General features: G+C 43.7%; 1 protein-coding gene across 1 annotated transcript in view; it reads right to left on the bottom strand.

Annotated features, from left to right (window-relative positions):
* Window positions 1-13,343, bottom strand: part of JAG1 (jagged canonical Notch ligand 1) — a 36,091-nt gene that overhangs the window by 8,371 nt on the left and 14,377 nt on the right. The window contains exons 4-13 of the mRNA XM_079330512.1: window positions 9,632-9,886; window positions 8,622-8,682; window positions 4,718-4,848; window positions 4,325-4,444; window positions 3,775-3,888; window positions 3,109-3,222; window positions 2,249-2,362; window positions 1,799-1,845; window positions 1,125-1,298; window positions 485-635 (exon numbers count right to left, since the gene is read on the bottom strand). Coding sequence (XP_079186638.1) covers window positions 485-635; window positions 1,125-1,298; window positions 1,799-1,845; window positions 2,249-2,362; window positions 3,109-3,222; window positions 3,775-3,888; window positions 4,325-4,444; window positions 4,718-4,848; window positions 8,622-8,682; window positions 9,632-9,886 — 1,281 coding nt within the window. The remainder of the gene's footprint in view (window positions 1-484; window positions 636-1,124; window positions 1,299-1,798; window positions 1,846-2,248; window positions 2,363-3,108; window positions 3,223-3,774; window positions 3,889-4,324; window positions 4,445-4,717; window positions 4,849-8,621; window positions 8,683-9,631; window positions 9,887-13,343) is intronic.

Below are 13,343 nucleotides of genomic sequence, written 5' to 3'. Positions count from 1 at the left end.
GAAAAACAGCAGAGACCAGCATAAGAATTACCCCTGCAACCTGATTCCTTAAGAGCACATTTTCACTTCCAGCCATGGATGTTTAGAAGCCACTTGTGCCATTGAATCATTTAGGTTGGAAAGACCTTTAAAATCACTGAGTGAAACCATAATTACATGGTTGCAAATATGTTTGGAGTCAATAAATAAAGAAAATAATGTTGGACTCCACCAACTGTGCATAATGTAATCACAGCATCTTCTCTGATGATTGCTGGAACACATCTATGCAATAAATACATCAGTCTATTTGCTACCTGTGCTTTCTGTCCACATTGACATAATGCTGTCTTTTAACAGCTGAATAAGTATCACTCTTCTTTTCACACAGAGAGAAGCCTAAGGCAGAGAGCAAAATTCAGCCTCTATACCAGAGCTACTCCAGTGACTCCCCTGCTGGAGCTGCATTAGGGATCCATTTGCAGACATTGCAAGGAACACAAACCTTCACAGGGAGTGGTGCGGCAGTGATCCTTCAGGTGGGAGCAGTTCTTCCCTTCGTAATCCTCAGGGCAGTTACAGAAATAGTCCATGGCAAGATTGAAGCACTGAGCGCCGTTCTGGCACGGATTTGGCTCACAATAATCTATGTCCAGCTGTAAGTAGTGCACACAGAGGGAAGGGAGATAGGAAGAGAGGGGGAAGGGAGTGAGGGAAAGCTGAGTGAAAGAGGTTTATCATGGCTTTCCCACAAGATGACAGGCTGACATTGTGGAATCTGACCTTTTTATCTGCTGCCTCAAAGAATCATTCATAGCACACAGAGTTTAGTCCCACTCGCCACTATTTCGGCAGACAACTCTCGATATTGAAGTGCCAAAGTTAACAGTTAGAGCCCCACAAAGCCTGACGTGCAAACCCTGCAGTCTGCTTAACAAAGAGAACCCTCCACAGCCTGTCAGGGGTTTGTTGGTTTCTTTCCCCCCCAATATATATTAATCAAGCAGTTTCTTGGCAGACTGACACCGATATCAAGTACAACTTTATACTATGCTTCACTGGATGCAAGGCATTCCATGCTCAGATCCAGAGTGTTGGAACAAACGGCACTGGCTGAGGGCCTGCCTTTCACCCAGCCTTCTTACCTGACAGAGGTTTCCTGAGAAACCAGCAGGACACAGACATTGGAATCCATTGATTTCATCCTGGCAATGACCCCCATTCATGCAAGGGTTACTTGCACATTCATTGATGTCTTTCTCACAGTGATCTCCTGCATAGCCAGGTGAACAGATACACCGATAACCATTAACCAAGTCCTGGGAAAGAACAAAAAAATGTTTTAGAGTTAACGTTGCTCCTCCCTTGATATATTCTTACTAAGAAAAAAAAAAAAATTTAGAAGTTGAAAAAAAAAAAACCACCTTATTATTATGTCCAAAATATTTAGAGAGGATAGAACAAACACACACAGACCCAGTCCCAGCTTACATTCTTAATTTCCAGGCAGGATACATTAATCTACAGGTTGAAAGGAAGTGCCTACATTTCCAATAGGTAGTTTGCACAACCACCAGCCCATTCACTGGTGACAGTGGCATTGAAAATGAGTCATTTATTGAAGTTATATTTTTTTGCCCTTACTGTTCTACAGACATATCTCAACATGCTGTAGCATGACATAGGCCCTTCCCCAACTTAATGAAATGACCATTTGTACCAGCTTTTTGCTATTTTTCAAACTATTTGTGCTTAGACTCTAATGTTTTAGTTACTGTTTCAAGTCTTGGGGAAACCAAGGTAAAACAAGAAGGCTTACCCGACAGGATCCTCCATTCTGACATTGTCCACGACAGTCGTTAATATCTGCAATAAAATTAGCACGGTTAGAAGGCAAAAATATATTTACACTAGATATAGGGTTCAGGTCTCTCTAAAACTGCAGCTAGATAAACCTTTTGTCAAGTTTCCTGCATGCCTTCCTTGAGATAAGGTTATTATAATGGGTGGGAAACCTTTCACGATTCTTCTAGGAGAGGCAGTAAAACTTCACATCATTGTTTTAGTCCCTTTATCAGAATATAGCTATGGTACAGGCTAATGACTTTGATAAAACTGTGTATTTTCATTCTGCACCAACTACTCCCTTTCTAAAAACATCAACTGCTGGGGCTCTGCCCAGTGTTTAAATCGAGCTTAGAACTCAGTGGCACATGCACATATCCCCAAAGAACTGGCCTTCAATAAACCCGAGGGTATGGACACTTACTAATATCACAGTTGTGGCCAGACCAGCCAGTAATGCAGTCACAGTAGTAGCTGCCAATCAGGTTCCTGCAGGAGTTGGCATTGACACAGGGCTTGCCCTCACATTCATTGGCATCTGGAAAACCAAGGAGAACATTCAGGGGGGAAAGGAGAAGCCCACGCCCCAGCAATAAGCAGCAGTTCCTCCAGAGCTAAGAGGAACTTGCAGTGTGCAGCAGGATTAGCGTGACTCGGATGAACAAAAGTCAATCATCATCAGCCTCTTTTCAGTTTCTTTGCAATTAGAACATACAGGCTACGCTAATTATTTCACAATTACCCAGCCACTCATTAAGAGCAACTTGCCCCCACACACGCATTTCAGCTGAGTGTTCTGGAGGAGGAATGCTGCAGCCTGGGCACTGGGATGAGTGTGCTGTGTAAAGAATGCAGCCAGCTCATTCTCCGTGAGCTCATCCCCATTTTGGAACCCAGCTATGAACTCCTGGGTCTGGAGGAGTTGACATGGTTGAGGAGATACAGCAACTTTCTCACAGGGTAAAGGGAGAAACACGTGGGGGCAGGACTGGGAGGCACAACACACACCCTCCCCATTTCAGGGCAGTTCTGGTTTGAAGGATGTCTCTGGTTAACTATTTACTTCAAATGCCAGCATGCAGAAGCAAGGTGATGGAAGCCACACTACTCTTGGACATGTCCTAGACCCCAGTCCTGCAAACAGACACTGAACGTCTTCAATGTGCCAAAATACATCCACAGGCTTCAGAAACATGACTGTGACTAATGCAGGACTGTGATCCCTTTTACATTTATCTTTGCCAGCTCTGAAACAACACTGGATGAAGAGAAAGCAGTTCTTACCTAGCTGGCATGTTTTGCCAGTCCACTGAGGTGGGCAAATACACTTAAATCCATCAACTAGATCTTGGCAAGTTCCTCCATGACCACAGGGATTTGGAGTGCAATCATCAATATCTGCAATGCAGAATAAGGAGAGGCTTAGCTCCACCACCAGACTGGCAATAGCAGTAACTAACAAGTCTGTTAAATGGTTGCTGCTACTTGGGTTTTCCCTGAGGAACAGAAGAACAACAGGACTTCTACTAGGAATTTCTAGGTTATCTTTGGTTTCAGCAAAAGGCTCCTTTAGAGAGAGGAGTAATGTGAAAAGGGGGTTCAAAGCACTGGGGGAGAGGTTTACCCCATGGCCATTTTGCAAGTGGAAGTTCTATTTGGATCCAGAAAGTCCCTTAAAACAACATTTTTCATAACATGCCAGGACACTACAATAATTCAGCATTCTGCTTCTTTCAAGATGATTTTGGTTATTGTTTCCCCTGGTAGTTGATAGAAACCTTGGTACAAGCAAAGGGGAAGAGAGTGCACAGGGGTGTAAATGGCTGCCAGGAAGCAATGCTCAGGCTGGGAAAGGTTAAGTAGCCTGCCCTGTAAGTTTATGTGGGATTAGAAAGACTGATGAAAACCAGAAGACTGGCACACTTTTAATGAACACTGAAAAGGACTCACTGTCAGTGCAGGTTGGTCCAGCCCAGCCGGGTGCGCACACACATTCAAATCCCGTGGATGTCTCGAGGCAGCTTCCCCCGTTGTGACAAGGGTCGGAGAGGCAGGCGTGCTCCGCTGCACGGGGACAGAGGGACACCATGGCAGAGCCTACAGCAGGGCCACCACAAGCCACCCCTGCTCCTCCTCATGCTTCTGCTCTGGGCACACCATCATTGCTGCACTGTGCTCCTGCAAGAGCCAGGAATTCCCTGGCTCGCAGAAAGTCTCCTCCCATGCTAACCTCATCAGCACACTGACTGGTACCTGCTGGAGCCACAGCCAGACAGGATGGCTCAGAGGGACCTCCCCAGTGAGCAGAAGGCTCATGTTCAGAGACACCAAACGTTCTTGATAAAGCACGAATAGGAAAGGCTGGATCTTTGTACCCAGCCCTGACTGCATACAGTGCAAATTGAGCTGTCCTCCATCTCATAAAGTGCATCCAAAACCACCAAAAGCTGGCAAGAATTAACTGTCAGATGGCAGCTCGGCAGCTCCATCCAGCACTTACCAATTTCACAATTCTGTCCTGAGTAGCCCTCAGGGCAGGAACATTGGTATTTGTCAGGGCCAGTGTTGCTGCAGGTACCACCATTCAAGCAGGGTGGGTGAGTTCCACAGTAGTTCAGATCTGCAAGAGGGGAGGAGCATTTAAGCCAGGCTGGAACATTACAAGAACATCATCATGTGCATTGTTGTTATCCCAGAGCCTTTACAGAATGCATCCCCACACAGGAGTGGGACAGGAGCGGGAGAGGCAGAGGACAGATGCCAGAACAGCAGTGGGGATGAGCAGCTGAGGGCCAGCACACTCCCAGCACGTTTCAGGAGTGCTGAGCCCCTCAGTGCAAAGTCTGCCAGCACTCACATTCAAGTGTAACACGGCCCCCTGGGATTAGCATACCTTTGTCACAGAGCTGACCACCCCAGTTGGTTTCACAGAGGCACTGCCATGGTTCAATGCAAGTGCCATGGACACATCCTGGGTGTGGAATGCACTTATCACAGTACTGGCCTTGCCATCCATATTGACACCTTCAGTTAAAGAGGAGAAAAAAAAAGGAAAAAAATTAAGAACAGGGAAACAACCCCAAATCCATTATAATTGCTGTGTGTAAATATGAGTGCGCAACTCCCAAGCTTGAAAAAAAGCTGGGGAAGTGGGGGAGAAGGGCAGGATGAGGGAAGGGGAGAAGCTATTCAAGGATTGTTTGATGGTTTCTTGTAAACAAACATTTTGGTAGTTTTGCCAAGGTCTCTGTAGCCGGCCTCCTGACAAAAGAATAATTGTTCTGAGAAAACCAGCATGAGGCCATTCAGCACAATAATACTCTTTTGGAGCCTCATAAATGTGGCAGAGAGGGTGGGTGTGCACTACAAATCAATCTCTGGACTTTGACAGGGTGCTTTATAAATTGAGGGGGGAAGAAAAAGTCAGTGGAAACAATAGCTATCCAGAGATCCTCATGAATACAAGGTTCCAGCCATTTCAGCCATGCTGGATTTGCAGGAAGACAAACAAAACCATAACCACCAACTCTGAGCCCTTGGCAAGGCAGCAGCAAAACATGAGGAGTTCCCTGCTCCATCAGAAACCACCCTTATTCTGAATAGAGAGACACACAGAGCCTGTATGGACTGGGCCACAGTAAGAGGAAGAAGAAAGCAGCAGGGCAGGATTTTACACATGTTCAAAGATCAGCTGTTGGTGTGTTTCTGAGTTTGATTTATACTAATGACCTCTTTTCAGGGAATAACTAAATCATATCCAATTCTGAGAAACACTAATGTCTCAAGAATTTATTACTATTTGACTTTTTTATTGTCACCATCAATGAGCTACCTGAATTCTCTACTTGAAAGGAAGATGTTCTTTTAAAGTAAAGCCCCCTTAAGGGAAAGCTTATTTTGGCTTTCATTTAGTTCTCACTAGAAAGAAAGACCAAGGATCCTTCAAATTAAAGTGGATCTATAAATAGAAACAAGCAAAACAAGTTGAAAATGAAAAGCAAGGTCTTTTTGAGGTACTGTATTTCATTAACAGGCCCTGAGAGTAATTGATCAGCAGCAATTATACACTAAGCTGTCACTAAATTATGAAAACAAACCTCAGCTCTACAGAAGTCAGCTAAGCTTTCTATTTGTAAAACCCCCCACCATTCTTCTGCTGGCAATTTCTTCTCATGGGAAAAAGCCAGAAGGATCTATCCAATGGATAAGCACACACAGCCAGTGGTAAGTCCAACTTCCCTTCTAAAAATCTCAGGTGACAAACTGCATCCTAATTAACTTACTTTCTTTAATAGCTATCACAATAGCAGCTTTTTCAAAGTCAATGGGAAATTCTTATTAGTTTGTGTGTTTAAAAAAAGCCAGTCAGTGCAAAGAACGTGAAAAAAAAAATCCAGATAAGGCAAAATAACCTCCCTCAAGTAGCTCTTGGAAAATCCTTCTGTATAGAGCATATAATGAGAATGCACAATGATGAAAATTTAGGACAAGACCCTTTTAATTTGTATTGCATTCAAAGCAGCTTGCCTGTGAGCTTGCATACAACCAAACTAGGGGACCTCACGTGCAAAATCCAAATAGAGGATTTTACTCCTGTCAAATCAAAGTGGCAGTAGGTTTTATTTTCTTTAGAAAAAGTGTAAAGAAAGCAGATTAATTAAATAATTAAATAATCCCACACCACACAGGAAAAAACAAATTGATGAGCTTTAGAGCCAAAGGTACTACTTCAAACACCAGCTTCAAAACATAACAAAATTGGATAAGGCTATGGGCATTTAGGGAAACAAAAAGTGGGATATCAATTCTAGAAAAAGATTCCCAGTAATAACTCGTGTTTAATAATATGTATGGTGCAGTTTCTCATGAGAATTCTAAAGTTAAGTTTCCTTGTATAGTGATTCATGAGTAAAAATGGTTTAGTTGGCTGGCCTGCATTAAAGAAAGTGAGTGGCAGTGAAAAGGGAAAAGGATATTTTAAGAATGTTTGCAAGTTGTCTGTTGTACCAGAACGCAGAGCAGTTTCTGCTCGGATGTTATTTTTAAACCCTGTTGCATTTGTAGCATACAGGCTATATGACTCATCAAAACTTAAAAGAAAATAAAATCTTGTTTCTGTGTTCACTTTAAAGATAGTGGTCTAACTTGGCAAGCAGAAGTTATCTGAAAGCACCAGAAGGACAGCATTGTTTCAAGACTATGCAAATCAAGTGTGGGAAAGTTGCACCTTAAGTAAATAAGAGCACTAGTGCATGTCTGGGCAGTGAGTGGGAGGCAACAGACTTAGAAAGAGAAAGGGAAGGAAAAAAAATCTGGAAACAAAGCCTGTTGTTCTGACTAGGAGACAGCAACCCCTACAAGGCATGTTTATTCTGATGACAGCAGCACAAATCACTGGTAGCCCTGACTGATATGCTCCTCTCACCATCTGGCCCCTGATATTTCCTACTACTTGTTAGCCTCTTTTTTTTAATTAAAAAAAGATTTAGATTTGTTGTTCTGGGGGTTAACCAGCTTATATCAGCACTGCTGAACATTAAAATCACAGGACAAGTGACAACAGTCCATCCCCTGGCTGGGCTTTCACTTTGCCATGGCTCTGTTGGATGAACGGTTATTTCCCACCTCACTTTCAGATGGGTCCTTGGTAATTTCTTTTTGTTTTGAAACATGAAAATGAATGAAGCAGAGAAAATTAATATGCTACTATGGCTATCTAGGCTGAAGGCTGAATTCTCATAGAATACTCTGCCAGACACTCCAGATTCAGTTCCTGTTGGAACTCTAGCTCATCGAGCAGTCCACTTCATGCAAAGGTTTCCAGCAACAGAGAATCCACCAATATGCTTGTTAGGCAGAAAAATTACTTTCTATTCCTTCAAACTTCTGAGTCTTATTCAGGAATACCCAAACTTCACTTTTAACCCTTCCTATGCAGGATCAAAAGCAACATTTTTGTAACCTCAGAATCTCTCAGTTGTAAATAGAAATGATAAAGGGTTACATGCAGCAACTTGGAACCTGTCTATTGATAAAGAATACCCACATTTAATATCCACTACCCCTTCTAAGGGTAAGGACAAGACTTCCCTGTGCTGTAAATACATGCTGCATATTTTTAGGCATTCCAGATATTTAATTGTTGGGTTGTGGATAAAATCTGCTTTCCATTGTCTCCTTGCCAGGACAGAAGGGACTTCAAAGCACAGCAACAAAATTCAGCATTCATCAGAGCCCACTGACAAGATTTCATCCCAGCCATTAACCTCTCAGCACTTGGAGCCAGGCTCACAATGGGAAAGGGACCCAGAGATTCAACTAATCCCATTCTAAAGAATGCTTGACTTTTGCCTACTGATGGAAGAAACCAGGGGGTGGGAGGGAAGAAAGGGAAAACACTGAAAGGGAGAAGAAGAGAGAAAAGCCACACTGTACTTCAAGCTTGGAATTGAAAAAGCCTGTTAATCAGGCTGTTGGAAAAAACATAGCCACCAAACATTTGCACTATTTATGCAGCAACAATTAGTTAGTGCTCATTAGGCAGCATTCACGCGATTTATCCCATACCCCCCTCTCCCTCATGCCACCATTTCACAAACCAAAAGCTTCTTAAAATTACCAGTGCATTAAAAGCCTGCTCCCCCTTATTCTGGGCAAGTCAGCATGAATAATGTGTCTTGCTCAAAACCACAACTTCCAAAACGCCCTCCCTCCCCAGTCCTATTGTGTTTAACATCACTTGTTTAATTAGTTGGGGAGGGGTGGGGGGAAAGCAAGGAGGGATAGGAAGCATTTACCTGCACTCTCCTGGAATTGTGCAAGAACCATGCTTGGGGCTACATCCCTGACGACAAATAGCTGTTAAAACAACAAAAAAGAAGAGTATCAGCACGCTGCCGCTTCCGGCACCTTCACACTCGTGGGAATGTTCTAATCTGCAACCAGCATCGGAATCCTGCTGAATCCAAGCTTTTAACAAGTGTCTCCCACCAAGTCTACCGGAAGGAAAACCAAGGTAGGTGTCTCCCTGGGATAGGAAATCTATCAGTTTTTCCTTTCTGTAGGAAATCTGCTCCTCTGACTTTGCAGAGGAATCATTCCTAGAGGTGTTTTTATGTGGGAGAAACCATCTTGCCTTGGAGAGGTGAAGTCACTTGGAGTTTACAGGTTTCCTTCCTTTCTCTTTTGCAGGTGATCTGGGCCACTCTCCCTGGCTTTACACCTAATTCAAAGAAGCTTTTAACTACTCTGGATTTAGTTTTGACTATGTCTCTGAACAGAGGATATCAAGATGAGCAACAATTCAAATTGCAGGTTAATTCAGTCATTAAGACAGGTTGATATTCTGTTCTTAAGTCCTGCTTTCTCCTTCCCCAATTACTTAGGTAGCAGCCATTCCCTAATAAACATGTTGAACATGATCTCAGGTGGAACAAACAAGCCTGGGACTTTTCAAACACCAAAGCTTTACACTTGCCAGGTCAGCTTTAAAACAAGTCTCTCCTTCCTGCTTGTCTTGAAGTTCTGCACCAAAGGGGAAATCCATTTTGAAGTCAGCAGCAGAACTCCATTGAAGTCAGTGGGGCTGGGTTTTCTTCCCAAGGGCAAAGATGTGGATAATCAGAGAAAGAGCACATCTGCTAAGTGCCCAGTACTCTCTCCAAGACTTAACACAAGGCAGAAGCTACTCTTCTCCTGCCCCCTGCCCTCTGTGTAAAGACAATCTGACCACTGAATGCAACCTGGCCATAATGCCCTCAAATCCCTCCCACGCCCCTGGTGCGCAGGCTGAGCGTTTGTCACAAACCTTTGTTGCACTCTGGTCCCATCCAGCCTTCCAAGCAGGTCTTGTTGCCGTTCTGGTCGCAGGTGTGGTGGGTGAAGAAGTCGTCTCTGGGCCGGCAGAACTTGTTGCAGCCGAAGCCGTAGTAATGTTCTGCGCAGGTCACTCGGATCTGGTACTCAAAGTGGGCAACTCCAGCGTTGTGTTTCAGGGTCTGCCACTGGCGGCTGGGGTTGATCATGCCAGAGTGGGAAGCCTTCTCAATAATGCGGTCGGGGTCTGCGAGGCACAAAGGGTGTCACAGTCAGAACTGCCTTTAGGTCTCCTCATTAACTCCCACGTCACAGGCAAGACTCTCTGAGGCAGCCAGCTGGTTTTATTAATTTTCTGTTTTAGACAGTCAGATAAGGCTGCCCTGGAGCTACGAACCATTAACTGAAACACACATGTGGCATTATCAAACTGAACAAAGCTTGAAATCAAAAGGACTGTTCAGTTACTGCCAATCACTTACCCCTTTTGCAGTGTAAGGGCATCCACTAAGAATTCATACAGTTCATGACTAAAGAAAATTCAGCTTCAACAGTCTGGTACAAAATGTGTTTTCCCCTGCTTCTCCATTAATGGCACTGGTTTTGTTTTCAACTGGAGCATTTACAAAAACAACATACTACAATAGCCTAATAAAGCCATGTCTACAGGCTGATCAGCCTTTTCCTTATGTGCAACCTTTGCAGCTCTGTAGCCTTTTCCTTATGTGCAAACACTAAATTAAAAACTACCAACTCCAGCATTCAGATGACATTAGCAATCTCACCAGATTTTGGCTGAGAAATACCGTGAAAGTCCTGTCAGATGGCAGCTGAGAGTACAAAGTCAAGACAACCAAACAGAAGACTCAAACTACTGCATATATGTTCTATAGATCGCCTTCCTCTCTACAGAGCATTTCAAAGTTTAGGTTTGCACTTGACATTTAGTTCTAGCAAAAGCCTTCTGGCTTTCAGAGCAATACAACTCTCTAAATTATGGCTTGAAATAATAATATTTCACATTTGCTTGGAACATTGTATATATCTGTGGTATTTCACTTTGTAGTCCAGGTCTTGTGACTTAAACGATCTGACACTGCCTTACAACCTGCTGCTACCCAGCACTTGACTGCTGAGTGAAAGTTTATCGTAAAACAGCCAAAATATCCTCACAGACTGACTTCAAAACCAACAGTGAGTACATGGGAGCATAATCCAGACAGGAGAATTTGAGGTAGAAAGGCATTTTGCCAATGATGTGTTAGCACTGTGTGAAGTACTGGCACCTCTGAGTGTCAAGAATTAAAATGTACTGATGTGCTGCTTGTTCTTCCAACAACTACAAAAGAACCTTCTGGGAATTCACAGAAGGCAGAGCTGAAGACTAATGAAGTTGCTACTAAAGCCTAAGATGACACATGAGCAGTTTTTAATCTAAGATACTTTTAAATATATTGCCAAGGACCTTTGATTTGCAGCTTTCAAAAAAGAGCTTCCCAACAGGCTTCTCAAGCCTCAGATACCCATTTTGGGTCCACCACTAGGTCCTGCCTGCTTGTCTGCAGTCTGGAAAGAAGTCAAAGGCTCTTGCTGCACAACCACACAAGAGTGTCAATAGTCAGACATTGTGAGCATTTGCCCATTTTGGGGGTATTTGGGACTTGAGACTACAGCATTCACTACGTGTTTACAGTGTGAAATTAAGGGCAACAGCTTACTCACCTTCTGGTATTTCTGGTTCTATACTATTTTCCATTTAAATCAGTTTTTATTATTCATTGGCACTAAGCCCCCCACTCCACAACTATGTGTCAGACTTTCAAATGCACTCAGGCCTTTATTAATTTAAATCCCATTCACAGGTAATGTGGATGCCTAAGGACCTTTCCATACTGGTACATCCAGAGCAATATCATGTTCTGTGCTGTGCAGGTGTAAGGCTCTTAGATCTCATCAGCAAGATTATTGACTAATTCTAAGAGGTACTTAAGCAGATGCATATCTGCTCATCTTGAATGGGGATAGTCTGGCAATTACAGTTCCACTCATGCGTGCTGGAGATGGCTCTGCTACACTTGCCAAGATTACACTCCATCCACAGCACAGCTGGGAAGCAAAGACACTTCCCCAAACACTGAGTGTGCATAAAGACATCCTGCTCCTTGTGAGTAAAACTACTTTACCTTCTCCTGTGAGTAGCAGGAGAAAAGGAGAATGACACTCAGTTTAGTTTTGCAAACCAGCCCCCCCCCAGTTCCACCCCCACACTCATTCTTGCTTTTCCAGTCTTTTCCTGTTCCCCCTTGGGAACATACCACTGACAACTATTTCAGTCCTTGGCACCAGAAAGGGAGTTGCCTTGAAAAAGTGATCCTTCCCTTTGCCTCTGCTCTTTCATTCTTCTCCTATCTGCCAGCTCATTAGGAAGCTTGTCCTTGCTGTATGTCACTCCAGCCATCAGCTCTTTGGAGACCTTAACCACAGGCTGAACTCAGACACAAACACCCTTTTAAGTCCACTGGGCTTCACTTTTTTGCAGGTGCTCAGACAAAACCCAGCTGCAATTTCACTGCAGATTATGGAAAAAAATGTCTTCCATTGGACACACATTTTAAAACTACCCCCATGCACCTGAATTCAAGTGTAGTCTCACAGGTTTAGGCTCCCTTTCCATTAGCCATCACCCACAGTTTTCACAATGAAGCTCTGGCATGTTCCTTCTTGTACAAAAACTCCTCCACCCTCGCCTATTCCCACCTGTCAGTGTGCACTTACACAAGGTGCTGACCCAGACTCCAGGGGAGGCATTGCAACAGCCCTGCCATTCTTAGCCCGCACCAGCCACGATAGGAAGCGATCCCAACACAGCAGAATGGTTAAGTAAATAAAAAGCAGCAGTCAGCTAGGCTTGAGACAAAGGGATCTTCTCAACTCCACTGCCTTCATCTGACTCAGAACCCCATGCTTTGATAGAAAGGTTAGAGGAAGCATTAACCCATTGGAAATTGATGAAGTGGAAGAGAGAGGCTTTCTGTACATCTCGCCTTCCGCTCTGCACTTCACTGTCAGAAACTCTTGTTGGTTTTATTCACTTCTCGTGGCTACACTTCAAAGCTATAAATCTCTTCTTTTTATTCAGTGGGCAACTGTATCAAAGCTTTTGGACACAAGGAAATGAGCTATTTTGACTGCCTACCTTTGCCTTTCAGGGCTCCAATGTCTGGAAATTATAACTATGCAGCATCAGGAAGCAAAAACAACAACAGAAAAAGCCCAGACTCCTCTGAGCAGTTTGGGTGGCCAAGGACAGCACAGTTATTTTTGAAAGTCTTTGTTTCAGACAACTTCCAGCTACAGCTTGGTTTACATTGTGCTGAAGTCTCTTATGCCCGCCTGGAATTCACATGCAACTGATACCAGTAATTTACAATAGCTCTTTGACATAGTTTGAGATGCAATGTCAGCCCATTAGCTTTATGTATGAAGCAACAGTAGCAAGATGGCAACCAGACAAGAACCAGAGTAAGAAAACCATTTGAGTTGAATCTTGGCTCCAACAAAGCACGATTCTCATCAACTTCAACAGGGCCAGAATTTAACTGCAAGCCACTCTTGGAAGTGAGACAAGAGAGAGTATGTGGTAAAGAGAACGTAGGAGGAGTGGAATGTAGAGGGGGGAAGGAAGCATCCACTCGAGGATCTTC

Source organism: Erithacus rubecula (assembly GCF_903797595.1).
Source record: "Erithacus rubecula genome assembly, chromosome: 2".
NCBI classification, from domain to species: Eukaryota; Metazoa; Chordata; class Aves; order Passeriformes; family Muscicapidae; genus Erithacus; species Erithacus rubecula.
The sequence above is the reverse complement of the archived record's forward strand: the minus strand, read 5'-3'. Positions and strand labels throughout refer to the sequence as shown.